At 37.1% G+C, this 25,132-nt stretch overlaps 4 protein-coding genes across 9 annotated transcripts in view; 1 reads left to right on the top strand and 3 right to left on the bottom strand.

The window, feature by feature from the left end:
- The window catches only part of LOC127786488 (autophagy-related protein 9), a gene marked incomplete in the record, with an annotated part of 1,007,132 nt that overhangs the window by 114,095 nt on the left and 867,905 nt on the right, over nucleotides 1–25,132 (top strand).
- On the bottom strand, nucleotides 152–5,411 carry LOC127786527 (homocysteine S-methyltransferase 2-like). The gene is made up of 7 exons (XM_052313994.1): nucleotides 5,106–5,411; nucleotides 3,573–3,629; nucleotides 3,252–3,481; nucleotides 2,162–2,291; nucleotides 1,626–1,829; nucleotides 906–977; nucleotides 152–600 (listed from the first exon to the last, which is right to left on the bottom strand). The coding sequence occupies exons 1-7, from the start codon at nucleotides 5,394–5,396 to the stop codon at nucleotides 439–441; spliced, it is 1,146 nt and encodes a 381-aa protein (XP_052169954.1). The 5' UTR covers nucleotides 5,397–5,411; the 3' UTR covers nucleotides 152–438.
- Nucleotides 6,454–10,840, bottom strand: LOC127786530 (serine/threonine-protein kinase STY13-like). Its single transcript, XM_052313997.1, has 6 exons — nucleotides 9,856–10,840; nucleotides 8,224–8,345; nucleotides 7,719–7,927; nucleotides 7,446–7,620; nucleotides 7,071–7,205; nucleotides 6,454–6,857 (listed from the first exon to the last, which is right to left on the bottom strand). Exons 1-6 carry the CDS (start codon nucleotides 10,172–10,174, stop codon nucleotides 6,651–6,653), a joined length of 1,167 nt encoding a protein of 388 aa, XP_052169957.1. The 5' UTR covers nucleotides 10,175–10,840; the 3' UTR covers nucleotides 6,454–6,650.
- LOC127786491 (methylcrotonoyl-CoA carboxylase subunit alpha, mitochondrial) lies at nucleotides 11,901–23,840 on the bottom strand. Of its 6 annotated transcripts, none has more exons than XM_052313924.1 (17): nucleotides 23,447–23,840; nucleotides 21,584–21,705; nucleotides 21,335–21,482; nucleotides 20,883–21,020; nucleotides 20,557–20,652; nucleotides 20,418–20,477; nucleotides 19,113–19,205; nucleotides 18,898–19,009; nucleotides 18,522–18,626; nucleotides 18,010–18,146; nucleotides 17,428–17,662; nucleotides 17,195–17,352; nucleotides 16,481–16,597; nucleotides 15,001–15,243; nucleotides 14,806–14,901; nucleotides 12,151–12,317; nucleotides 11,901–12,064 (listed from the first exon to the last, which is right to left on the bottom strand). In XM_052313924.1, the coding sequence occupies exons 1-16, from the start codon at nucleotides 23,777–23,779 to the stop codon at nucleotides 12,198–12,200; spliced, it is 2,313 nt and encodes a 770-aa protein (XP_052169884.1). In that variant the 5' UTR covers nucleotides 23,780–23,840; the 3' UTR covers nucleotides 11,901–12,064; nucleotides 12,151–12,197. The 6 variants fall into 6 exon arrangements, with proteins under 6 accessions (XP_052169884.1, XP_052169883.1, XP_052169887.1 ...); XM_052313923.1 differs by having other exon boundaries at nucleotides 11,901–12,061; XM_052313927.1 differs by having other exon boundaries at nucleotides 11,902–12,061; nucleotides 21,584–21,744; nucleotides 23,447–23,595.

Here is a 25,132-nt window from a genome sequence, read left to right as displayed (position 1 = left end):
CACGCTGGTTGAGGATGGCCTATGCTAGTGGTTATGGTTTTGGCAAAGAGAAAGGGGCCAAGCTTATAGAGCAGTTTCATGCATGGAGTTGCCAAACAATTAGGAAAGACAGCAACATTGCCTGCAACATCTACAACCTTTGATCAACAGAAACAAAACAAAACCAAACTCATAGCATGATTGAAAATCGAACATATCTTTTACACAGGAGTGTATCTATCTTAACAACAAAAGAAAGGACATTAAAGTGGAAATATTAGTTATTGGTTTGAGCATTAATCAGCTTAACTAAGACGACCTCATCATGCCTTGTTGTGGGGTGGGGTGGGGTGGAAACTTGATCCTGTAGTCTACTACAGCTTGGTCAGGACTCTTTTATCTTACCCGTTTTGGGAATTAGGTTGAAAATTCTCAACGAACAGGAAAACACCAGCAGGATCATTGCAAAGATACAGCAGCAGATCTACTGGAGAGGGTCGTGTATATTGCTCTTATGGTATTTGGAGTGGTTCTGCAGCAACCTCCCACAAGGGATGCCCCTGCATCGCACCATTTGCCCACATATGAAATAAAGTCCTCATCGGAGACCCCTGTGTTTTGCTGGATAAAAGCACCAAGAAGTTAGTTTGGAAGAACTATGAATACAGAAAACAGGCACCTAAACAAGGATAAAAGAAACCTACATTTCTCAATATTTCTTTTCTGTAACTCAAAAAAGTTAACTACACATCAAGCTAGTTTACATTCAACAAGTCGTGTCATTCAACTTGATTACACCAATTTTCAGGTGTCCCTTTCTGGTTTTGTTTATATCCTTCATAATTCAAATCTGAGGGAAAGGAAATTGGCTTTCACTTGACTTGGTGCTAATTAAACACCGTGTTAACCTAAGGAGAAGAGCTCACCACCCACTGCTTTTTATCAGCATCATAACTCTCGCCACTGTTTGGATATATAAGTATTGGTTTACTTGTAACCTGCACAGATGATTAAGCTATGTCAGAACAACATTGCAAAAAGAAAATGGCATTGGAATGATCAGTATCCTGAGTGTTTCATCGGACGTACAGCTAAAAAGGGAAATAGGACAGGATAATGATTACTTTGGCATCTAAAGAAGTTCTACTTGTAAAATGACAAAATCTTCAAGCCTTTTAAGAGATGTCCAAGCACTTGGCATGCACTATCAGCACAAGATTAAGCTAAAAAGAAAGAACTCTATAGTTGTAACACATGATTAAGAAAAAAGAAAGAATTATAGTTTTGGCAGTGTATGAGTTAGATTTGTTTATACTTGATCTCATCCTAGTAATGAGGTTATGAACAGCATCTCCCTCCCTCCCTCAAATCAAGAAGATGAAGGGAAAAAGGTTATTAGGCCACCAATTGACCCCAAGAAGCCAAACAAAAATGCTTGGAGACATGGTACTGCAGTTTCCTTGATTATAAATTATAAAATGTAGCACCACCTTATACCATGGAAAAGGATGAGGATAAAAATAATTATACCAGCCTAAAAGTGACATGGCATTTGTCTAACAATTTGAGGCAATGTCAATGATAATAATTAAACAACGACAAATTACATTAAAAAAACTCCAAGATGACAGAAATTGGAACTATACCTTTTTGATAGATAAAATCAGATCATGAATAAACCTAGGTGGGGTGCAGTTGATTCCAACAGCAACAACTTTCTTGCATTCTTCAGCAATGCTTGCACACTCAAGCAAAGAATCACCACTGACCACATGCACGCCATCCTTAGAGTTGAAGGAAAACCATGCTGGAATCTTTATGTCTTCTTCCTCAAGAAGCTGAGCATAAGCCTGGATGAACAGCAATTACAGTCACCATCAAGAAGCAGAACCATCATTATAGTGTGCAATACCGAGACCACACCAGCAGGTATCATTCTCACTGAAGGAAAGTCTACCCAGACAAAATTTATCAGCACTACAAGCTTTGCTATCAAACTGCAGATATTGACTATAGCCAGAACTATAAAATAGGCTCCCCTAATTGAACAAACTGAGACATCAGTGTGTGCTATTGCAGTTGAAGCCAGTCACTGAGAATGATAAAGTTCATGCCTGTCTCAAGGTTCTTCTCAGCAAAAGTGTGAAGATTAGCAAACTGCCAAGAATTTTGTGGCCAATACCTGAGCTTCTAGCTTATTTGGCACAGTTTCAAATGCTATTAGGTCAGCGCCAGAATCTGCAAGAACCTGAACCCTTCTCCGATGGAAATCCTTTAAGAATTTAAGGGTCACTGCATTTCCGTAGTCCCCACTGCAAATGAACACAACCAAAAGAGGTGAAATAGTAAATTATAACTCAGTTATGCACGGTTACCATATTATATGGATTTCTCTGAGTTTGTTAAGTACCTGTGGCAAGAACTTAACACTAAGGAATTGGTATACAACATAGCATGTATGCATCCTATGTGTCCTACATGTCTATTACTTGATCCATACACTCTAAAATCTAAATAAAATTCCCATTTTGTGTACAGAAATCATTTTAATTTAAAATGAACAATTAAGAATCAGAACTTTAAAATGTCCAGGCATAAGAAATAGATTGCACAATACCCAGAACCAAGTCCACAACATAGGAGTATATATGCATGAACTACTGTGTACATGGTCAAATTTAAATACTGTGCAGAAATTTAAATATGCTGGGTACGTGGTCAAAATGGTTTTACGCTTATTTTGGCGTGACCCAATTCAAATATAAGTGTACCTTGGTAATTCTGAATTTTGACATGATTAGTGCCCATATGGGAAATTTTTTATCATGTTCTCAAGCATAAAGATCGGCCAACGATATCAAGATCCAGAAGTATTTCATTTGAAGAGGTGACAAGGTTCAATTACCCTTGAAAAATAGACGAGCAACAAACATAAAGCCTCGTTAAATGAAAATGGGAAGAACTAAAAAAATATGTGCAGCTAAGGATTGTTTCTGCAGACCAGTTAAAACCACTGCAGTCAGCTTGGCATCATTTTGATCCTGATCAGAAATTACAAATGTTCAAAATCTGCAAGCATACCCATTCTTCTCTACAGGGTAAGGAGGTAAGCATAAAGATCAATTCAAACTGGACATGATGACCATTTGTTTCAGGTTATATATGCAAGGTGTAAAGGTCCATCCTTTTTTCACAATCTATCTATGTAAGGCGGAATATAAAAATTCTCCAGCTTTAAGAAGACGAAAGATCAAATAAATAACATAACTTACCTGTACTCAGAACCATCAGCCAGATAAGCCCCATAGCTGCCTACAGAAGCCGCGACTAAGATGGATCGATGTTTGAGAATTCTATTATCACCAGCATCATTACCAGAAAATTTATTGCATTTCTCATGGTACATTTTCCGTGCTTCACAGGAAATGTCCACGCTTTTTCTAAGCAAAGCTTCGCTCTCTCCTTGAGAAAAGCCTTTAGCCTTAAACCCCTGAATTGTTGCCTGTGCACAGATAAGTATGAGTGAGTTCAAAATGTGTGTGTGTGAGAGAGAGAGAGGGAGAGAGATTATTGTTAGATGAGGAATGTGTCACCTGATAAGATGCTGTGATTATTATATCTGCACCAGCTTCAAGGTAATCAAGGTGTACCTGCACTAATAGAAAACAGGATAATTATGCAAAGAAAGAAAACAGGACAGCAAGCTCACTCTCTCAATGAACCCGTGAAATTACAACAACAAAAACTCATGACGGCAGAAGTTCCTAGTCTTCCCCTGTTCCTACTTAAAGCAAGAAACAACACAGGACTTAACCTTCTGAAATTCATAATATCCATAATCAAAATTTTGGGGGTGTAGGACTCAAGATAAAGTTTACACAAGGGGATTTAGAATATCCACCCTCTAGATCTCCTGGTAGAGATGTAGGTAGCGACACCATTGTTCTAAAAGAACCTTGAACATTGACAGGGGCCTTCCAGTGAAAGAAGAGACCAAGTCTTGAGTAAGGCAACCCACAACCTTGACAAAATAACTGCCACCCAATGCTAGACACTAATAGCTTGGGAAGGGCTGAAAGCCAGGAAGTAAATTCCATCAATCAAGTACAATTTCTCCAATTCTGCTAAAATTTAGTGGATCACTTTTAAATTCTATACCCGAAGCTGCATATGGTCCTCCGGAGAAGAAATCATTCAAAAGTTACAATGTAATTGTGTTTAAATGAATTAGAATCTATTCATTAAATAAAATTGAGTGGATTGTAAAAAAACCATCAGATAGTTTGTCCTCACGCGAGAGTTACTTTAACATAGCAGGGTGAATGCATATTTGGTTAAAAAACTTGGAACAATAAATTAGCCGGGAGCAGCCAAATAAACAAGTTAAACTTATTTCCTGGCTGCATTCACAAAAATAAATAATAATATTTAGAATGGAAAAGACTCTATCCGTAGTTTTCAAGATAACAAGTAAAGGATATGGTTACTACTTCAGTTGTCAAGTAGTTAAGACACTTCTTTTGGACATATTGGCCCCCATAATGTTCAGCAGACTCTGTCCAACAAGAAATCATGTCATGTGGTCCAAACTCATAAATTCGCTTTACAAATTAAAAATTGCCATCGGCCCATTATTCAATTAATATGAGCAAGTTGTCTCAGGATCTCAGCATGTAATGAAGTGGACCACACTTATAGACTTACAATCACTTTACGATTAGTGCTCCCACCACTGTAAGTTCATATCCAAGAAAGACATTCCAGAAGAATAAGTTCACAAGTTTGAGCTGTAAATGACAAGAATGTGCTGACTGATTGCTTCACATCTCTAGCCTCGTCCAACCTAATACCCGACTAATATCCAAAGAAATGCGACCTCAATTTTACACCAATAGAAAAATCGTTACATTTGAGTTCGATGAAACTTGAAGAAAAGCTTGAACAGTCAATTTCAAATTCGTTCTCCATAATAAACTTAAGGAAACATTACAAATAGAAAGGGTTTGGCTACATGTCAAAGAGATCGAACAACAGGACATCGAGAACGGACAAAACAAAAACCGAGAGCAAACTCGATGAAAGATAGATTGCAAATGAAAACTTAAATCTGCAGAAAGCGAAGAGACCTTGCGAATGAGGTCGGGTGAAGCGGGGAGGTATTTGGCGCTCCAGAGAGGATCGTTGAGGTCGGCACCGTGGCGTTCGAGCTCCGTCGCGAGGCCGCCGTCAATGACAGCGACTCCGCCAGCCTGCCGGAGGAAATCAGACATCAGCGAAGACATTTCACCTTTGCCCGGCCCCATCGCCAAAAACCAATACGAGAGCTTCTCCGCCGCTCCAAGCCTCGTGCTGTGCTTGGCAAATCCGGTTGGAGGAAAAGCTTCATGAATTACATATATATATGATGATGGCCCCATGGCCCATGGCCCATCTCCTCTAACAACTCTAGCCCTATTCTTTTTTTTTTTCATTCAACTTTGACATTTTGATTTTGATTCTCCAATTTAGATTTGGATTCACTCTACCTCTTAATATGTCTTATACATAATAATACATTGTATATGAAATATGATATATATTATTGTATATAATATTTCACGTTATGTTATTACATAGTATTAATATATTATATTATGTGTATATAATTATATACGATATATTACATATTTTTATTTATTTTATATCTAGTAGATAATAATATATTACATATAATAAAATATACATTATATAGATATTATATACCAAAATTATCTTACTTTCACTAATTTAGAAATGTTTTCTTACTCATTTTAAAAAAAAATGTTTAGAAATGAAAGGCTTTTGAATTGTCATTAAAAATATTAAGTTTTTAACTATTTCATTAATTAAAAAATATATCAATCTTGCAAAATGTGTTTCGAAATATATAAAACATAATAATTCAAAATATTAAAAATCAAAGCACATAAATTGAACTATAAGTTATTATTACACGGTAATATTTGTACAGTTAAGATTATTTGAGCATATTATAGAATGTTCTATAATTATTATTTTATTTTTAAATAGTTCTTTTTGTCTTTTAATTATTTTATCTTTTATTATATTTTAAATTATTCTTTATAAATGTAGTAGTTGAAGAAATGCATTAATGATGAAAGGTCATAGAGTATATATCTATGTCCTTCTCATTTTGTCCTCGTTCCATTTCTATCAAAGAAAAACATCTCCGGAGAAGCATCTCTATTTGGAAACTTTTTCTCTTACTAAAGTAACTAACTTGTGGGGTCTAAACTCTTAAAAGGAGAAGGTTTACTCAGCACTAAAGAGGTTTGGTTTAATATGAAGTGTTGCATGCCGACTCGTGTTGTGAGAGTGATTGGGCCGGCATGCTAAACTAAAAAAATGCATAGAGGAGGAAGAAGAATAATAAGGAGGATTGGGCAGATATAATGCTAATGAAACCTGGCCTTTTCTTTGGTTAAGAAGCATTCAAGTGATAAAATTGTAGCCCTTCATAACCCTATTGAGTAAGTACATTGTACATAAATTGATATGGGAAGAGCAGTTCATTGGTGAACAACTGCTTGATAACATTAATGGCTACTAACAGAAACAGATAGATATACTTCTAAAGAACTAAATATGGCTAGAAACCCGAAAAAAGAGAAGAAAGAAATGGGTAAGAATAATCATGGACCCCGAGGCTTGCTGAAACAGAAGCAGCCATGAGACTGGCCATCAGGTATCATGCCGCCTCCTTTGCTTGTGTCTACGGCTTCCAACAATCTGACAACTTCATCCATTTCTGGTCGTTTTTCTGGGTTTGCATCCCAGCATTTCCTCATGATGCTTGCCAGGGAACTAGGGCAACATTTCGGGATATCGGGTCGCAGATTCTATCAAAGCCAATTCAAAAATGGAACTGCGTAAGGTATAGTCTGTTTATGAAACCAGCAAAAAAGGAAACTCCAGGCATTTCATAGATCTAAGCGAAAACAAAACCACCTCTATTGCATAGGCACACAAGGATTGACCTGGGACACTTTCAACTTAAGGGCATGATACCAACATGCTTGAAACCTTATTTTGCATGTATAGAACAGACAAACCTGTCGAACGACTGCAGAAGACACATCAGCAAAGCTAAGATCGGGGTAAGGCATGTCACAGCAATAGATTTCCCACAAGCATATTCCAAAACTGTAGACATCGCATTTCCTATTGTATGGCTTGCCATCGAGGACCTACAAATTTTGGCATGTTAGATAGCTTCCTGCTCCAGGGGAGAGGCAAAATGACAGCTCGAGAAAGGGTGTGGGGGGACCGCCTTCTCTCATAACTGCATTACCAAGTGGACCAAGAATGCAGAAGTGCCAAAAGAATCTAGAGAGGATAACTGAGATTACTTTGGTACTTTCATCATCCACTTGCCTCTCCCCATTGTGAAATTTGATTTACAGAAGGACTAACAATGTTTAAGGTACCTCTGGAGCCATGTACCCCAGGGTACCGGTTTCCCCAGTCATATCTCTGGGATTCTGAGCTTCAACTCGTGCAACGCCAAAGTCAGCAATTTTCAGATTTCTATGAATATCTAGTAACATATTTTCTGTTTTAACATCACGATGTACAATCTTCTTCAAATGGAGATAGCTCAATCTGCAAAATAAGAAAGGGCACTGGTAAGTGTAAACCAACCATAAACACATACAGATCTTAATAACTTCAGGACAATCGTTAGAGAAGTTAACCCTCACCCTCTAGAAAGGTCTAACGCCAGTTGAATCACAACCTTAAAGGCAAGTTTCTTTCTACAATTCCTGATCAAGTATTTCTTTAGTGTTCCACCTGGAAGGTACTCGACAACAACACAACAAGCTCTTAAGGGAAATGAATTATGCACATCACTTGAAGTGTCGTTGGAAGGGATCCTAAGATTTGATACTCCCATAGAAGCTCCAATAAACTGCAACAGAAAAAGAATAGCATGAATGTCCAAATTTTTAGCTCCATTGGAGATAAGACAAATTGTGTCACACAGTCCGGGAAACAGGGAACCATCTCAGAAGGTAAACAATTCAAGTATCATCTATAGAGATTAGTAAATGAAATTATATCAGATATGCCATTAGCATTATATCATGTGTACTTGGGCAAAGAGAGAACTTGATGGGAAGTCTTAAAGTGGTATTGCAGCATAGAATGACCAGGTTTCATATTCATGAGGAAGAGGACAAGATGACAAAAGAAAAGAACATTTACCTTGGTAACATTTGGATGGTCAAGCTTATGCCAAACAGCCACCTCTTGCTGAAACGAGGCCCGAAGATTAGCGGTTTCAGCAGCTGTGGCAATACCATCCTCCCCCCAATCCAATACCTTCACTATAAATTAGGAACGTATAGTAGTGAGAGTATTGAAGATTAGGTTATAATATGCAAGAACTGAAGTTTACAGACTTAATCTGCAAGAATTAAGCCGAGCAAATTTCTTCAATTAGCATTATGCATCTTTATATTTAATAAAGAAAGAAAACAATGAATTGTATACATCGTATTGGACAAATTAAGTAGCATCACAGTCAGACTCATACATCCTCATAAATATTAATAATTCGAAGATTACTGTCAAGTATCACAATTCACAGACCAATCAGATTGAAAGACATGGTAGTTGTTATGGGTATTTTACAGATCGCTTTTTATGGGCCGAAAACAGTCCAGAGGATCGACCCAATCTCTTAAAAGCCCAGTAAGTCCCGGGTTGAAGACATCATGGCGAGGTCGTAGGTCGCTTCGATTGGGTCAGATCACGGAAAGTCTTAAGTTGCAAGACACGCCGCCAGGCTACTCAGCTCGCGTCACGAAGAGATGGTGAATTTATCGGAAGCGGTTAGAGAAAAAGTCAATCTTTCTGATTTAAAGCAAACCAAATCCCTGATAATGCGGAATCTATTCCCAATTTTATGGAGCTAATAAGGAAATATTATCTTTATGATATTATCCTCCTATTTTCGATTTTATGAAAATTGTAAACGCCCCACACTATAAATAAGGGTCAAAAACCATTATGTGGAGGTGAGCAATAATATATTGTTACTCTGCCGAAATAACTACAGAACAGTTGTAAACTAGGCATCATTCTGGTCGAACCACGTAAAAACTTTTCTATGTGCAACTTATTATTTGTTCTATTTGTTTCTTCTTTTTGCATTTGGTGTTCATTTTTTCAATGCGAGCTAACGAACCACAGTCGACCAATTCCGAACGTCGACACTAGTAAAAGGCCATTAGTTGTATTTAAAATACAGATGATTTACATCCCTTTCCTCTTTGCCACCCATAGCTCTTGCAACATTACGTTCTGATTTGCTTCTCGTTCAAATAACAGGTTGATGATATATGTGATTTGTGTAATTCAAACAAGAAATAAACATCAACCACAACCATTCCGGTTAAGAAGAAAGACTGTTTTCATGGACATACTGAAAAGAAGGCAGAAACAAACAACAATCCACACCAGTTGGTCGTGGGTTTGATTTCTTGCCTTGCACAATGAGATAAAGTCTCGACCTGTAATTTATCTCCTCTGCCGAAATCAATGACACGAGGAGCAAGGATGGATCTCGCAATGGCAGTAATCCCAAACACAGACGAAATTCTTAAGATCAATAGGGAATACATATAAATTCAATGCTCCCCACAAATAAGAAAACCAGTTTAAGAAATCAAAACCAGAATCATAGAACAGACCAGAATATGCAAATTGACAGGCTCGCAAGTAGAAACCAAGATACTGAACACTGAACACATAAACATCATTCCTTCATATGCAAGGAGGGAACAGATTTAACCAGAGTGACTACCCAGAAAGAAATATGAACTTATTGCTAACCTGCAACGTCTTGGCCATCATAAGCACCGCGGTATACGGTGCCGTATGTGCCATGAGCTATAACATTCCTGATATCCAATTTAGCAACATCAATTTCCCACTCTTCTTTCTTGGTCTGGGCTTCCCTATCCCTGGACCAAACCCGACTCAAGTGTTTCTCCAATTGAACATCCCAGCTCTTCAAATCAATCTTATCTGCTCTGAAAAACACGTCTTTGCTGCCAACACAACCCGCATCCTTTTCCCTCTGCCCCAAGGCCCCCTCTGCTGCATCACGAGACCTGTCAAAACGCTCCTCCTCGCCACTCTTCAAATCCATCTTTGCAGACTCGAAAAGGGAATCTCTCTCTCACTCTCTCTCTCTCTCTCTCTCTCTCTATCTATCTATCTATCTATCTATCTATATATATATATATATATAAAGTTCTGAATGATTTCAAGATTCTGGAGAAGTGAAGCCCAACTCAAATAATTCAAGATGAACCCGTATTATGATTTCAATCCTTACCTAACAAGGCTTGGAAAGAATATTTTGAATTTTTCTAAAATGAACAATAAAAAGAATCGGGAGTGAAGAGCCCAACTCCAAAGATACGATTCAAGTCCTAAAATAAGGGGGAAAAAATAAAAATCAAATCTTTATGGGGGTGGGAGGGGGGGGTTGTCTGGACTTTGGAGAGAGAGGGGGAGAGAGGATGGAAAATTCAAAAGCTTATTGAAGGTGAAGACTGAAGAGTATATCACATCATGATCATCCGTTGGTCGGAGACGAAAAAGAAGACCTTGGTGCTGGTGGTGGACATAAATTGGGTAAAGACATCACTGTCCCGATTTCTAGAGGATGGAAATTGGCGAGAGAGAGAGAGAGAGAAAGAGGGGCACGAGTGGCCTAAAATAGCCAGCCGTCCTACGATGCTTTCAACATTCTTGGAATCGAACAAAAACAACCCAAATCCTAAGCCTAATCCTTATCGATGGATTTATTTACACATCAGGCATCAGCTGGAGATCGTTTTGAGCTGAGGAGCCCCGTTTTTGCGCTTCTATAAGCTTTTGAATTCCGTGCTTATCCACAAAAGGAAGGGTATAAACCAAAGTACTTTGTGCTTTGTGCTTTGGTTTGGACTGATAGTTTAATAAGTTTAATAAGTTTAGTTAAAGATGAAAATAAAATAAAATCTTTTAAATAAAGATTTATTAGGTAATTTTTGGAAATTGTGGCTGAATTTTTATATTTTTAAAAAATAAGATTAATAAAATTAAATAATTTATACTTTATTAATGTGGATTTTATAACCACGGCATTGGGCCGAGTTGGGTGTTTGAATTAAGCCCGCGTTGTGATCGAGGTCCAAATACAATCCCTATGCCGCGATTTATTTATATTAAACTCACGCATATCCTCTATCCATTCCATTCGATTCTATGCCTATTGTTAATTATTATTATTATTTTATATTCTATTTAGTTTTTAATATTTAAATATTTATTACTATCTAACAATAACATTACCCTTCTATTATATAAGTAAATATCATTTTTAAAGCCTAGTTAAATTGTTATGACTTTAGAAATGCTCTTTTTATAATTTTAGACCTCTAAATTCAAATAAATAAATTTATTTTATCATTATACCAAATCCTATCTCCATTCCAATTTTGTAGAAAAATAATTTGGATGTGAATAAATTAGTCTTAGTGATTTATTTGATTTTATTGCTTAAAAGAACCACTCCCAGTCGCAGCCCCCAGCCCGTTCGGTTCAAGGACCAAACGAACGTATTAGTTTCCGTTTAATTTAAACCTATCTTTTGTGATTTAAAAGGAGTCTCAATTCATCTTCTTAAAATCTCTAAACTTTTACTAACTTTGTGTGTTTCTAATTACTGTGCAACTATGAAATTTAAGCATTATTCATGCTTTTGTCATTTTAAAATTTTTAAGATATTAAACCAACAGACAGAACATAACCCTAACCAGTTGGATAGTTGATCTAATTTTAATAACTATGATTTTGCTGCTACGTTAGTTTTTACCTTTCTAATGTCGCATGTTCTTTTAGTCGTCGGCCAACAAGAAACAGAGCGCGCAATACTAAATACAATTTAATTCTACAAAGAGAGCGGCCGTTGGCCCTGGCGGCCGCGAACCGTCAGTGAGAAACTTACAAACCGCGGCATTGCCAAGGCCCCAGCTGCTGCGTCCCCCTGCTGAGAACAACAGAAACGTTTCATCTTTCGCACAAATACAACGTAATAATAAATATAAAGCAATCTAGTTGATTTTGCGGACTGACCTATGGTTTATTCCATTCGTGAATCGCGAGGCTAAGAACAGCAGGGCTCAACTGTCCAATTTATCCACCACCTGGCATATGTCCAGCATCTTCGCTTGGCTTGGCTTGGCTTGGATTGGAATGGGAGAACTGATGCAAGGCATCCCATGCTCTGCCCTGCACCAAGTCTGAACGCATAGAGAATTTGGGCAAATCAATCAATTCGTTGATGACGCAACGAGCATCATATGAATTATGAATATGTGGATGCGGATGCGGATCCATACAATGTTAAAATGTCTTCTTACAACAAATTAGCGAGTAGAGTAGGACGGACGGACAGACAGACAGGAATAAAGGAATTTCCGATTTTTATCCTTCTTTCCTATCCTAAATCAAGAATGGTCTCCCAACATTATTATGTTACATACTCAAAATGTTCAAGAAAGAAATCGTCTCCGGATGCAACCACTTTTCACGGCCTCTGTGCAATTACCACTGAGAAGGCTCCCAATCTTTACCGCACGAATTCATACAGAGCCACAAATTAATTCATACTGAGCTGGTCCCTAGCAAGACCTAGTTGCCACCACTTTCAGTCATCCTGGTCAACAAGAGAAAATGATTCAGCATAAACTTTAACCAAACAATGCCGAGGCGTTCCAATATGCATGTGCACATTGTCTGCAAGTTCTAAACAACAAACTATTCGTCTTTGATACCATTGGTCAGAATTAATCAACTAGTTAATGTTGTTGCTTAGATATATGGCTTGTTCACACCAAAATAATTTATAACTATTTGAGCGGTCTTAAAATATTTCTCCAATCTGTTAAATTCACAATGACCAACTATGACTATGGTTTAATGTACTAGAAACAGTAGTACGAACCCTCTCATTTCAAAGATTGATGATGCGAAAATTTAAAGTACATTGGCCACTGTCACTTGCAATTCACAACCACGATAATTCTGGAAGTGAAGTAGCATTGTCAATACCATTGTTGCGTCTACAAGAAAAGCAAGGCCAATATGACTGAGGACATTGGTAATCTATGACTAGGAATTATAAATTTAGTGGTGACCAATAATTTTGGTCCTTTCACTTCCAGCTGATTTAACTTCCAGTCAGCTCCAGAATTTTCTCAAACTTGTTAGTTTGGTCTATCTGAACACATTTTACGAAGACAAGGTATGTTCATGTTCCAAATTTACACATCCCTTCAGGAAATGTATGTATCTCCAAAAAATTAAACTCAAATGTCTTTGGGAAAGCTCCACCCTCTACATCCATGAACTCTTCCCTTTAACTTTCAGTCAAAGGTAAGAGTAAGGAGCCATTGTTGAAGCATAATCCCCAGGGGGGACCCTTCGGAAGGGGAGTTCCCTCGGAGGCAACGAACCTATCCAGAAGGGTAGCTTTCGGAAGGATCTTCGGGATAACCTTCCCCAAAGACCTAGCCGAAGACCCTTCGAGGACTTGCTTCCCCAAAGGGTTGATGCGCATCTGTTGGTAGTATACCTAATAAGGCATCCTCAGAAGCCTTCAAGAGACTTCTCTCCCATAAGTCTAACCTGGGTTATTCTAAAAATAACTTGGCTAGCCCTTTCGAGGCCTCCATCCTTTGAAGATAATCTTCGCGGGGGGGGGGGAGTTCTTCCAGCCTTCCAATCCTAACCCAAGGCATCCGAAGACTCGTGTCCTCTCACCCGAAGGGTCCTACAACACCTCTTCATACATGTGTGCCACGTGTCCTAGTCCTTTGATAGCTATAAATACGCCTTGGTCCCGCACCTTTGGGATCCAGATCCAAACCCCAAAGACCCAGACCTAGACCAGATCTAAACATACCAGATTTACTTGAACCCCCCTTCCAAGGCTCTGAACCCATCAACCCTTCCAAAGCCCGCACCTGTATGCATTACAACCCATCCACATCTCATCTTCTTCATGACGACGACTTCTGACTTAGGCATCAGATGGCCTACGTGGGAGAAATCCCCATGTGCTTTCTAACCACTTTTGTTCTGCAGATCCGAAGACCCAGCAACCCTTCTGGATACCAATCAACTCTCCTAGACAACAAAGACTCTTCTAGAAGCCCCTTTTGAGCCTTAAAGCACCTCCCGGAGACACTCCTAACTCTCTCGAAGCCTTACCTTCAGGACCAAAGCCGAAGACCCTTCCAAGTGGCTTCCTCAGGGTAACTTCCAAGGCCTTACTTTCACTCTCCTGGACAATGGATTGAGCCTTGCCCTGCACGCGCCTTTGCTCTCCCAGACAATAGATCGAGCTATTCCCCGAGCGGCTTCAGACTCTTTCCGGCACCATTCACCAGCACAGGCCTCACTCTATCTTCTCACCAAGTTCTGCCAGACCTCTCCTGAGCTTTCCTAGGACAAGCAAGTTTTGATTGTTGTATCTCAACAACAACAGTTCAGATTAAATATATCACTCATTGATAATGGAACCGACCAAGTGTACTGGAGCATTAAACAAACATGAACCATAAGGAAATAAAACCAAGGACCAGAATTTATAAGCAAGGACAATCTTTACCATCCGTGCCATGATTTTCTACTTATGCAATCACACTTCATGTTTTTTTGGGAGATAACACCAATATATAAACAATAAATTTCAAGCACACGAGAATGGACGTGCAAAAGTCTGACCTTGACACAGAAGAGAACACTACCATCAGCAACCTGCTGGCCTGCCACAACTTGAAGCCCATGAATACACCCAGCAGTTGATGCCTTCACAACATGCTATTACACAAAGAAACAAGAGAAGTTAAAATGAAGAAAATAACTTCTCAACTTTCAGATATTGAACACGCTAGAAGTAGGGCCAGCCTAAGTACAGACCTCCATCTTCATTGCTTCTAAGACTAATATGGGCTGCCCTTCTTCAACCTTTGCCCCATTCTTTACCAGGATTTTAACCACTAAACCAGCCATAGGTGCAATCACAGTGCCAGGAGGGTGGGATGATGTCTCAAAAGTTGGCTTGTGTTGGATTTCATCATCATCAGATACCTCAAGTCCCTTTTTTTGTTTGAAGTGATAATGGTGTGAACCATACCACACATGTATATGCTCATGTTGGTCCTATAATAGCAAAACCAGACATTCTTAACATGGCAGACAACTATATATGTATATATTCTGCTATGTGCTACAGAAGCATCATGTTAACTCTGTATTAACTTACAATAACTTGATGGTGTTTCATAAAGCAGCGTGATTATTGGATAACATGCCCTAAAGAAATTGAGAATTGGAAACATAGCATGTATCTTACCATGTGTGTCCAAGGATAATAAATAAGTTGGCTTTGGATGAAGATGCTACACATGGTTACAACCACAAACAAAAAAATGCCACATTATTTACCAACAATCCCACCGAAAAAGATGAAAGTTCTAGTACCAATACACTGGTGTGTTAGACAATAGTTCAGATATCCTGTTGCAGACACTTAATGCAAAAAAAAAAAGTATTCTACTTTTGCATGACTTGTAAGAAGTACAATAGAGAACCCCTCCACTCATACATTTACTAATGGATCTCATTCATGCCAACCACATTAAATGTGATCTCCAAGCAAGTCCATGCACTAAAAACCACCTTGTCAGTGTGAAGAGTTTGGGTAGCCCAAGGGTATCCAAGTTAATTGATGTGTTATTTAATTCAAGCACATCATATGTTTATACTTGAAATGTACATATTAGAAGTGTTACTTAGTTACCTAAAAGAAGGGTACATCACATCTTAATATACTTCCAAATAAGAAAGTTTAAAATTCAAATACTATGAAAAGACTAAAGAAGAAAAAATGTATTACTACTATTGTTGATAATATGCCCTCTACAAATTGTGATTTAGTTTAGTCACCTTTTGAAGTCCTCGGGTGCAAACCTTTTGGCAATCTTCAAACTGCACCTATGGTAATTTTTATCACACTGACTACAGATGGTGCTTTAGTTTAGTCACCATTCAAAGTGCTCTGGTGCAAATCGTTTTGTGCATTCTAGATGCACCTAATAAGCATCTAAAGGCATTTGCTATTAGAAAGCACTTTCTCTATGCAGACCTTGTAATCTACTAATCTAGATTTCATGTTTGATTCATATTGATATAGAAGTAAATAAAGAGTTTATGCATTCCCTCGGTGTAGCTTCAAGCATTGAACAGGGAACAATAAGCAAATAAAAAATAAATAAACATTGGCACAAGGATTCCGTGTGTGTGTGAGTGAGAGAGAGAGAGAGTAAATCATATTAATGCAAACATATTGTCCCATGAATAGTTGATGAAGGGAAAAATGCAGACAAATGGAGTTTACCTTGCAATAAACAGTTAAATTAACATCCATGCTTATACCATCAGCCTCAACTCTAAAAATGTGGTCACCCAAGTGTGCTGATTTGACTTCCAAACCTGATGAACTATTGCCTTCAATCTGGACGTGAACAAAATTGTAGATAATTAAGCACATGAAACATTTGTGGAACAACAAAGAGTGGGAAAGAAAATATTCAGCCATCATTATGGTACATTTACAGATAAGAAATCACTGTCACACTCCAAGCTAAAATCTCGTTTTTTGTCTCCTGCATGGATTCATTCATTAGGTTTATAAACCCAAAAGAAAGGATTTTCTTGAGATTCTAGAGAAATTTTGACAAAAGATTTTGTTTGTTTTTTATTTTGATCAACATAGATCGCATGTTACTTATATAAGTGTAAATAATGGGGAAAAATCCTCAACTTTGCCTATTTTATTATTTCAACCAATAATAATTTTTTTCCAATCAATGCCTTATACCTCTATAAGCGTTACAATTATATCATATCATCAACTTCCATCCAGAATTTGTCTACCATGGCATTTAACTAATGGAAATGGCAGATTTCAGATGATTTGAACACTTGTAAAAGTAAGGTATTCATTAAAAAAAAAAAAATTACTTTTGAGTTAAAATAGTAAAATTAGTCCAAGTCCAGGATTTTTTTTTTTTTTTTTTTTTGGGGGGGGGGGGGTGTTCACATTAAGTACCTCAATTAGATAGTTCCCATCTGGTTGATAAATGATGGAAAGTCTCAAAAGCTTTGAACCACTAATATCATATTCATTAACCCACTCAAGTTCCATCATACGCCTGGCAAGATAATGAACTCTGAAAGGGGGATGATCATACCATACTGAGAGGCCCCCTACACAAATGGATAGACAAAGTGAGGGAACTTAATTATACATATCACAGGGAGAGCTTTGAGCCGTTAATATACCAGGGGGCCTTTCCTTCAAAGCTCCGTGTTCCTTTTCACATTTACATGCAGCCACAATTGATGCACTGAGTTTGGCAGCCCTAAGTGCATCTTCTGCAAATACTGGGTTGCTTTGATCAACAAACAAGTCATCTCGAAAGTGCTCAATAAAATGGGTTTCTACTTCACCATTTTCAAATGCCTGATGGTTAGCAAGTCTTAATAGAAAATTGATATTGGTTGGCAGACCTGCAACCTGCATAAACAATTTAGAATTGACAACTATACATGCAATGGGAAAATCCAAGATCTTGTAGCACCAGTCAAATGGAAGTAATATATCCATTAAAGGAACCAAATAGAGTCCACAAGATCTTGTATCTATTTATACTAACAACAACACAACAACAATATATAGCACGCATACAAACACACACCCTTTCAATTGGCTATCCCTAAGAAAAGAGATCACAAACTATACCATCCCTTAACTCTATATTTATACTTTCTATCACTGCCTTCCATTGTTTTTATGCAGATTTACAAGTAGACAATAGAAACACAAGTATCTAAACTGAATATAGTGTCTGGTGTAGCCCATACCTGGAACTTTGACAGGCAGTCTTTCAGTTTAACTAATGCTGCAGCTCGATTTTCTCCCCATACTACAAGCTTAGCTATCATAGGATCATAATGCATGCTTACAGTGTCCCCTTGTTGAACTCCAGTTTCCACACGAACTGTGAAAAGATGTTGAGTAGACATAAGAGAAAAGAAATGCACCTCAAGGGCCAGATGTAAACATTCTTGACACCTAAAAGGAAGTTGGCTGGTCCATCACAAAAACATATTCTACAATATTAAATATATTACCTACAATATTAGAACAGCTAAGGCATAATTACTAGCCCAATGAGGTACATAATGCAAGGTGATTAGAATTATTACATAGTGTACATCCTAGACATATTCATTTTTCTTTTCTTTTATTTTTTTACATTGGACTAATGATCTGATTAACTGAGATTTACATAGGTGATAATGGATGCACCATAGAAGTACTGAGAGTGCATTCTGCAAAAGCAGTGAAGTGTGCGATACTGATACAATAGTACCTGTTGATGACATCGGAACAGGATGATAATGATGAAGAACTCCAGTTGCAGGAAGAAATCCTTTTGGGACATTTTCAGCGTATATACGGGCTTCAAAAGCATGACCTGTAATCAAATTGAGAGATTTTAACTAGCATCACCAATATACCATACAAGGAACACAAAAATCACAACATATACATGAGTAGTGCCTAAACTATTTCTTTTTCCTCCTTCGTAAATCAAGGAAATAAAAGGAATGTGAAATCTATCAATTCCCTGTCCTTATGATCAGTGACCAGCCAAGAGAAGATGTATGCTAAATAAAAACACACCAATTTGAAGAAACACACACAGCATGGCACGTGGAAACAATAAAAAGATTGGAAAAATTAACCTGACAAGGGCACTTGTGATTGGCTCATGGGAAGAGGTTCTCCATTTGCAACACGTATTTGCCACTCCACAAGATCTTGCCCTATAATCATCTCAGTCACAGGATGCTCAACCTGCCAATGAACAAGTGTATATATACATATACACACACAAACACACATCATGTTTGGTTTCTGCAATACTTGCAAAAAATAAAGAGAGGATACAGACAAGCACCTGAAGACGGGTGTTCATCTCCATGAAATAAAATTGTCCCGAGGAAGTATCAACTATAAATTCCACAGTGCCAGCATTATGATAACCAACTGCCTTTAGAAATCAGAAACAAACTACCACATTAGTGAAAATAGTTGGCAGATTCCAAATATCAATACTGAATTTGCCCAAAGTAAGCTACAAAAGAAACTATAACAGATTAATGAACTAACATATAGATAAAGATTGAGTTCTACAAGTATTAAGATTTACAGATTTTTGGTTTGGCATTTACTTCATGTTTTCATTTCCTAAACTTTGGGCGGGGAGTAAAAACAATGATAGGCACGTGAAATTGTTTTATATATTCTGATAACTATTGCTACGAGGTTCCAGGTGTTTCCATGTACCAAAACAATAGAAACACCTAAAATAAGCAGTAAATGAAAGATCATACCCACTTCAAATTCTCTTGGAAAGGAAGCGAAAACAAGTTTCCTGGTTTACAGAAACAAAAGAACAGAACAAGAATATATAAACCCTTAAGAAATGCATGCCTGACCCCACAAGAAGGGCCAATCAGTAAAATGGACAAAGAAAATCTTGGCAAAATTTGGCAAATGGCACATATAGTATCACAAGATATAAACATATAAGATGCCAAAAATTCTTAACAGCACATAGCTCCAATTCAAGGAACAGACATCTGCCACTGCTGTAGAATGAGTAGAATACTTTTCTATTAATAAACAAAAATGTTAAAATTGAAAGTACATGGAGAAAATACAACTAGAGAGTAGTATCAAAAGCTATAAGAGTACTCCAGAAGATCAAATAGTAACAACCAGAGACAAACTTTTTCTTACCAACATACTGCAGTCAGATCCTAATCCAATGCATCAGAGACAAGACATTGACAACAGTGGGGCTGGGTTCAAATGAGAATCAGCTCATGATAGCATCAGGTATAAAGCATGAAATTGTTTAAGCTGTATTCATCAAGTTTTCTTCAACAAACATTTGATTTGGGCTTTAATGTAAGGTAAGTGTGTCATGAGATATGCTTCTAATCTCTAACCCTCCCCCCTGAACAAATAAACAACACGTACAACACTCTGGGTTCATAATTCCAAACACAATAGCAGGCCTTAAATAATGGGAAAAGAAGAGAACTTATCAGATCAAAAGAGGCACACTTAGCATAAAGAAAATGTCCAGAATCTGGAGAACAATCATCTATAGCAAAATTAATTCCATTAATCAGTTCATAGATGTAAGAGATTAAGACAGACACTTTATAGCCCTCCCAAGAATGCTGATTCAGACCTTAGCTGCAGACACAGCAGCTTGACCAACATGAGAGCGGAACTCATTCAGGACATTTGGCTGCACCAACAGCAGTTCTGTCAAAGTTTAGTCATCTATAACAAGAGACTAAACTGAATTTATAAAGTGAGTTGCATACAGCTGGAGCTTCTTCAATTATTTTCTGGTATCTTCTCTGCACACTGCAGTCTCTCTCATATAAATGTATGATGTTGCCATGTTTATCACCAAATACCTATCACATTAAGATAATTGAGAAAAAACTAAATAAATCAGGTTATCCCTAATAGACAATCTGCTTCTTGTAGTGATATTCACATTAAACAAAATAGCAAAGCAACATCTACAGTACCAAAACCAACCAATAAAAATAGAGAATGAGTTGGTAGTACAGACTGAATTTCTTTGGAAAATGTTACTTTATATGGTGAATATCAAATCAAAGGAGTGGTGTAACAAGAGCACCTGCACTTCTATGTGCCTTGGCCGCGTGATATATTTCTCTAGTAAAATTGTATCTATGCCAAAAGAAGCAGCAGCCTCACGTTTTGCTCCCAAGAAAGAGTCAACAAATTCATTCGGACTTTGCACAATTCTCATGCCCTGATGACAAAAAGACATCCCACATATGTTTCAGTGAGAACTTTATCTTAAACATACCGATATTCAGATAAAGGGCACTCCTGGTATGACCTATTCTAATCAAGGCTATTAAAGATTGAAACCAAGTTACGTAAAGTTGAACTGAACAGAGGAAATTTGAATGCACCAGGTTGCATAAGAGCAGCTGACTATAACACAGAATGTACGGCATGAAACTCTGAAGTCTAAATAATTCAAGGGCGCCAAAGAACAACTAGCCAATAATCATGATAATATAAGAATTACATTCAGATGAAACTGAATAATGAATGCACCTTCCCTCCCCCTCCATGAGTTGGCTTTATCAAAATAGGATACCCAATCTTGTCTGCTTCAGCCTTCATAAGGTCAATATCTTGATTATCATCATGGTATCCAGGCACAAGTGGCACACCTGCTGCACCCATTATCCTCTTTGATGCACTAAAAGGCACATTAGGAACATATTACCAATATTATCATTATAAGAGAGAGAGCACAACACAGAAAAAAGATCAGAAGGGAAAAAATTCATCAGCATGTACCTTTTGTCACCCATGTCCCTGATAGCAGATGCTGGAGGCCCAATAAATGTAAAACCCTCATCTTCACAAAGTTGAGCAAAGTCGGCACTTTCTGATAAGAAACCATAGCCTGGGTGGATAGCCTAATTATCAAATAAAGATTTCCACTCTGAAACCATGTCCTTGCATGTGCCAAAATATTATCATTCAACCATCTACCTTGCAACAAAAAAAAGCTCAACATAGAATAACACAAAAATGAAAACATACAGAGAATTCTACAACAAAACATTCATGCCACAACAGTTAATTCATTTATTTAGTTTAAAAAACAGAATCCGCTTCCACAATTTAATTTAGATCGAACCATAGAAGTACACTGAGCACTGAGAATCATATTGAGAATTATTAAATTAATCAAAGATCAAAATAGTTTCACCAGAAGCCTCACTGGTCAAATATGTTTTATTGGAAACAAATTGCTCTTCTGCACCGACATTTGGTTATCATTTGATGACAAGTATGGTAGGCCAATTTCCATAATCAAAATGAAAATAGGATGACCATCAATCAACTTTTGCATTTGGTGCAGGAAATAGTTCATTCCCAAATGCAGATCTTCTTCCCCTGCAATGAATATCCAACCAAAATGGTCCTACTGGAACAATTCATAATTTTTAAGATAAGAGCAAGATGCACTCTTAATAAAGGCCCAAATAATCATATAATGTGGTGAACCTGCAGGTATACTTCCAATGTGTGTGAATCTTCATATGGGGAACAAGTATTCATGACTCAATCTCATTCTTCTATACAGGACTCTCGAGGTGTTTCTCTTTCCATATACTTGCTTGTTTTGGGAAAGCAACCGTGCATGGCTCAACCATCAGTTAGACTTAGAAGAAACGCATTATTTTATGAGACATAAGAAAAAATGGAGCCAACAACAAAAATAAGACAGAACTAAAGCCAACATACAACAAGAACAATAGTGACAAAAAAATTTATATCCTAATAACTAGCAGAAAGCTTTCATTAAAATATATATATATATATATATCCCAATAATGATTCAGGCTTGGTTTCTATCACTTTGTAATAAATATAAAATATCCTATCAAAATACTTACTAATTCAAAACAGCCATTGTCATATCCTTGTTGTGGTGATTTCTTTGACAAGAGTTCTAGTAGAATCAACATTTTCCTTGGAATAATGAGCTGACTTATCAAAAAGGATACAAAACACACACCTAGATGTGTACAGTTATAATTTCAGGAATCATGCTAGATGTACATCTATTTTGTACATATTGGGCTACATAAGGAGGTATTATGATCAAAATACCCTGCGCTTCACGCGCTTCTATGTGCCTCATGAGGGGTATTTTTATCATAATACCCCCTTATATGGTCCAAGATGTACAAAATAGGTGTACCAATAGCATTTTCCTAATTCCAGTATAACTCCACCTGGAGGTCCAAAAAACTACACTGGAGTAGATTTGTACAAGACTCATCAAGCTCACATCGACTCAATTACCAGAGAAGATGGACCATCGATAAGAGTGTAGTAGAAGCAACATTCTTACTATGTCAAAAGGAATTCAAAGCCTACAAGAGAGGTTGAGAAATTGAACCTAGCACAGTTAATTACGCTTGCTACGAAGCGGAAGAATCTTCTCAAATGGTTATTGCTGCTTAAAGAAATTGTCAGGAAGCAAGCAATCCCTTAGAGCATAAATATCAAACTATAATAATTTCCCATTTCATTTTTCCAAACATGTATAGAGAATGCAGAGAAAATGAAACCAAAAAAAAAAAAGACTCTGTTAAGAGAATTGAAGAGAGAAAAATAATCCAGCCAGTTAGGGAACCAATTTACCTGAGCGCCAGTACGACCTGCAGCTTCAATGATGGAGGCGGCGTTGAGATAACTCAATCGAGCCGGAGGCGGACCGATGCGAACGGCTTGGTCGGCCGATTTCACGTGAAGGCTGAGCCTATCCGCGTCGCTGTACACGGCGACGGTTCGAATCCCCAACCTTTTGGCCGTCCTCATGATTCTGCACGCTATTTCCCCCCTGTTCGCCACCAGTATTTTCTTTATCCTTCGATCATTCCGCTCCTTCGCCGGCGCTGCACAGAAGAACCTGAAGTGGAGAACGGCCGGCCGGTGATGAAGTTTACGACGAACCATCGACGCCATGGACGACATGCTTCAGTTTCAGAGCACTGCGATCGGCGCTGCTGAGCAATGCGAGTGCCAATCAATCAGTGCTTACAACGGAAGTGGGATAAGCATGACCCGTGGGCTTTTTGGTCAATTCAGCCGGCCCAATTTGGGAAATCTATTCGGGTCACATCATGGGCCCAATTTGCAGTTGCAGCCCAAACTCCCTAAGAAAATATTCAGCAGAATATCACAACAATTATATTAACAAAATAAATGTTATTAATCATTAGAAGAAGGGCCCACTACTCAGAAATAAAAACCAAAACATTAGCACAAAAATGCCACTTTATTATTTTTATTATCAATTTCTTTATTTCCAAACTTAATTTTGATTCTAAGTAGATAAATAAATATTATAATTTTATAAATAATTTAATAAAATATTATACTTTTTAAATGATTTAATAAATTATTACACTCTTTTCAAATAACATGCCACATTAGAACACATGTTCTATTTAGTCAAGCTCGTTACTTGAAATTATTCTTAGTAACAAATTTAATTTGTCATAGTTTTTGTATTTACATAATATTTTTCTACACTTATCTCTCAATAATTAGGTAAGTTTTTAAGAGCTATTAGAGTAGCAAGATACAAGGCACAACTCCTAGTAACGAGTTTGAGGAAATTAAAAAAATTTACTTGAGAAATATGTGTAATAAGTTGATGGGTAAAGTCAAAAAAGATAAATTAAAAAAAAATCAAAACTTGTTATTGAGAATAATGTGTTTTATTATATATCGCTACTCTTAATAGTAAATTTGATTCTCCAAAAGACATGGCTTCCAATGTGATATATTAGACAAGGAGAAGTGTAATAATTTGTTAAATACTTTAAAAATATAATATTTTGTTAAACTATTTAAAAAACTATAATATTTAAAAAAAATTGTAAGAACCCATTGGTATGCCTCACTTGATTATTTGGAAATAAAATTGAATATATAACAAAGTGTTAAACGAGTTACTGGACTTTAAAATGGACAAAATAAGTCGTTAAGTTTTTATAAATGAAAGTATATTAGTCAACTATCGAGTTTTCATCTTAACACTATTGGACACAATTTATGGTGAGTTAATATGGCCTTGTTTATAAAAACTCAATAGCTTATTTTGTTCATTTTAAAGTTTGATAATCAATTTGTCTTATATATCAAAATACAATGATCAATTTGACACTATCTTTTTTGTCAAAGAAAAAATAATTTTCAAATGGCTAAGTCGCGAAGTAATTGATTTGCAAAAAGGCACATGAAAATTTATAATTCATTTGTTTTCATCTATTTTCATATGGGATCCTAACAATCAAAAAACGTCTATTTGAACTAAACAAA

The sequence above is a fragment of the Diospyros lotus genome, chromosome 12 (assembly GCF_014633365.1).
Source record: "Diospyros lotus cultivar Yz01 chromosome 12, ASM1463336v1, whole genome shotgun sequence".
Classification (NCBI taxonomy): Eukaryota; Viridiplantae; Streptophyta; class Magnoliopsida; order Ericales; family Ebenaceae; genus Diospyros; species Diospyros lotus.
This window is presented reverse-complemented; position numbering and strand designations above follow the sequence as displayed.

What these genes read in the sequence shown, in the direction of transcription:
- LOC127786491 (XM_052313924.1), bottom strand. Translation starts at nt 23,779, where the DNA reads ATGTCGTCCATGGCGTCGATGGTTCGTCGTAAACTTCATCACCGGCCG. An exon ending in AGGGACATGGGTGACAAAAG is followed by an intron (nt 21,483 to 21,583) that starts GTACATGCTGAT and finishes TGTGCCTTTTAG; the next exon opens with TGCATCAAAGAGGATAATGG. An exon ending in TGTTCCGATGTCATCAACAG is followed by an intron (nt 18,147 to 18,521) that starts GTACTATTGTAT and finishes ATCTTTTCACAG; the next exon opens with TTCGTGTGGAAACTGGAGTT.
- LOC127786530 (XM_052313997.1), bottom strand. Translation starts at nt 10,174, where the DNA reads ATGGATTTGAAGAGTGGCGAGGAGGAGCGTTTTGACAGGTCTCGTGAT. An exon ending in ACCATCCAAATGTTACCAAG is followed by an intron (nt 7,928 to 8,223) that starts GTAAATGTTCTT and finishes TTTCTGTTGCAG; the next exon opens with TTTATTGGAGCTTCTATGGG. An exon ending in CTTCTGCAGTCGTTCGACAG is followed by an intron (nt 6,858 to 7,070) that starts GTTTGTCTGTTC and finishes TGGCTTTGATAG; the next exon opens with AATCTGCGACCCGATATCCC.
- LOC127786527 (XM_052313994.1), bottom strand. Translation starts at nt 5,396, where the DNA reads ATGGGGCCATCATCATATATATATGTAATTCATGAAGCTTTTCCTCCA. An exon ending in CACCCGACCTCATTCGCAAG is followed by an intron (nt 3,630 to 5,105) that starts GTCTCTTCGCTT and finishes CTATTAGTGCAG; the next exon opens with GTACACCTTGATTACCTTGA. An exon ending in CAAATAAGCTAGAAGCTCAG is followed by an intron (nt 1,830 to 2,161) that starts GTATTGGCCACA and finishes CTGTTCATCCAG; the next exon opens with GCTTATGCTCAGCTTCTTGA.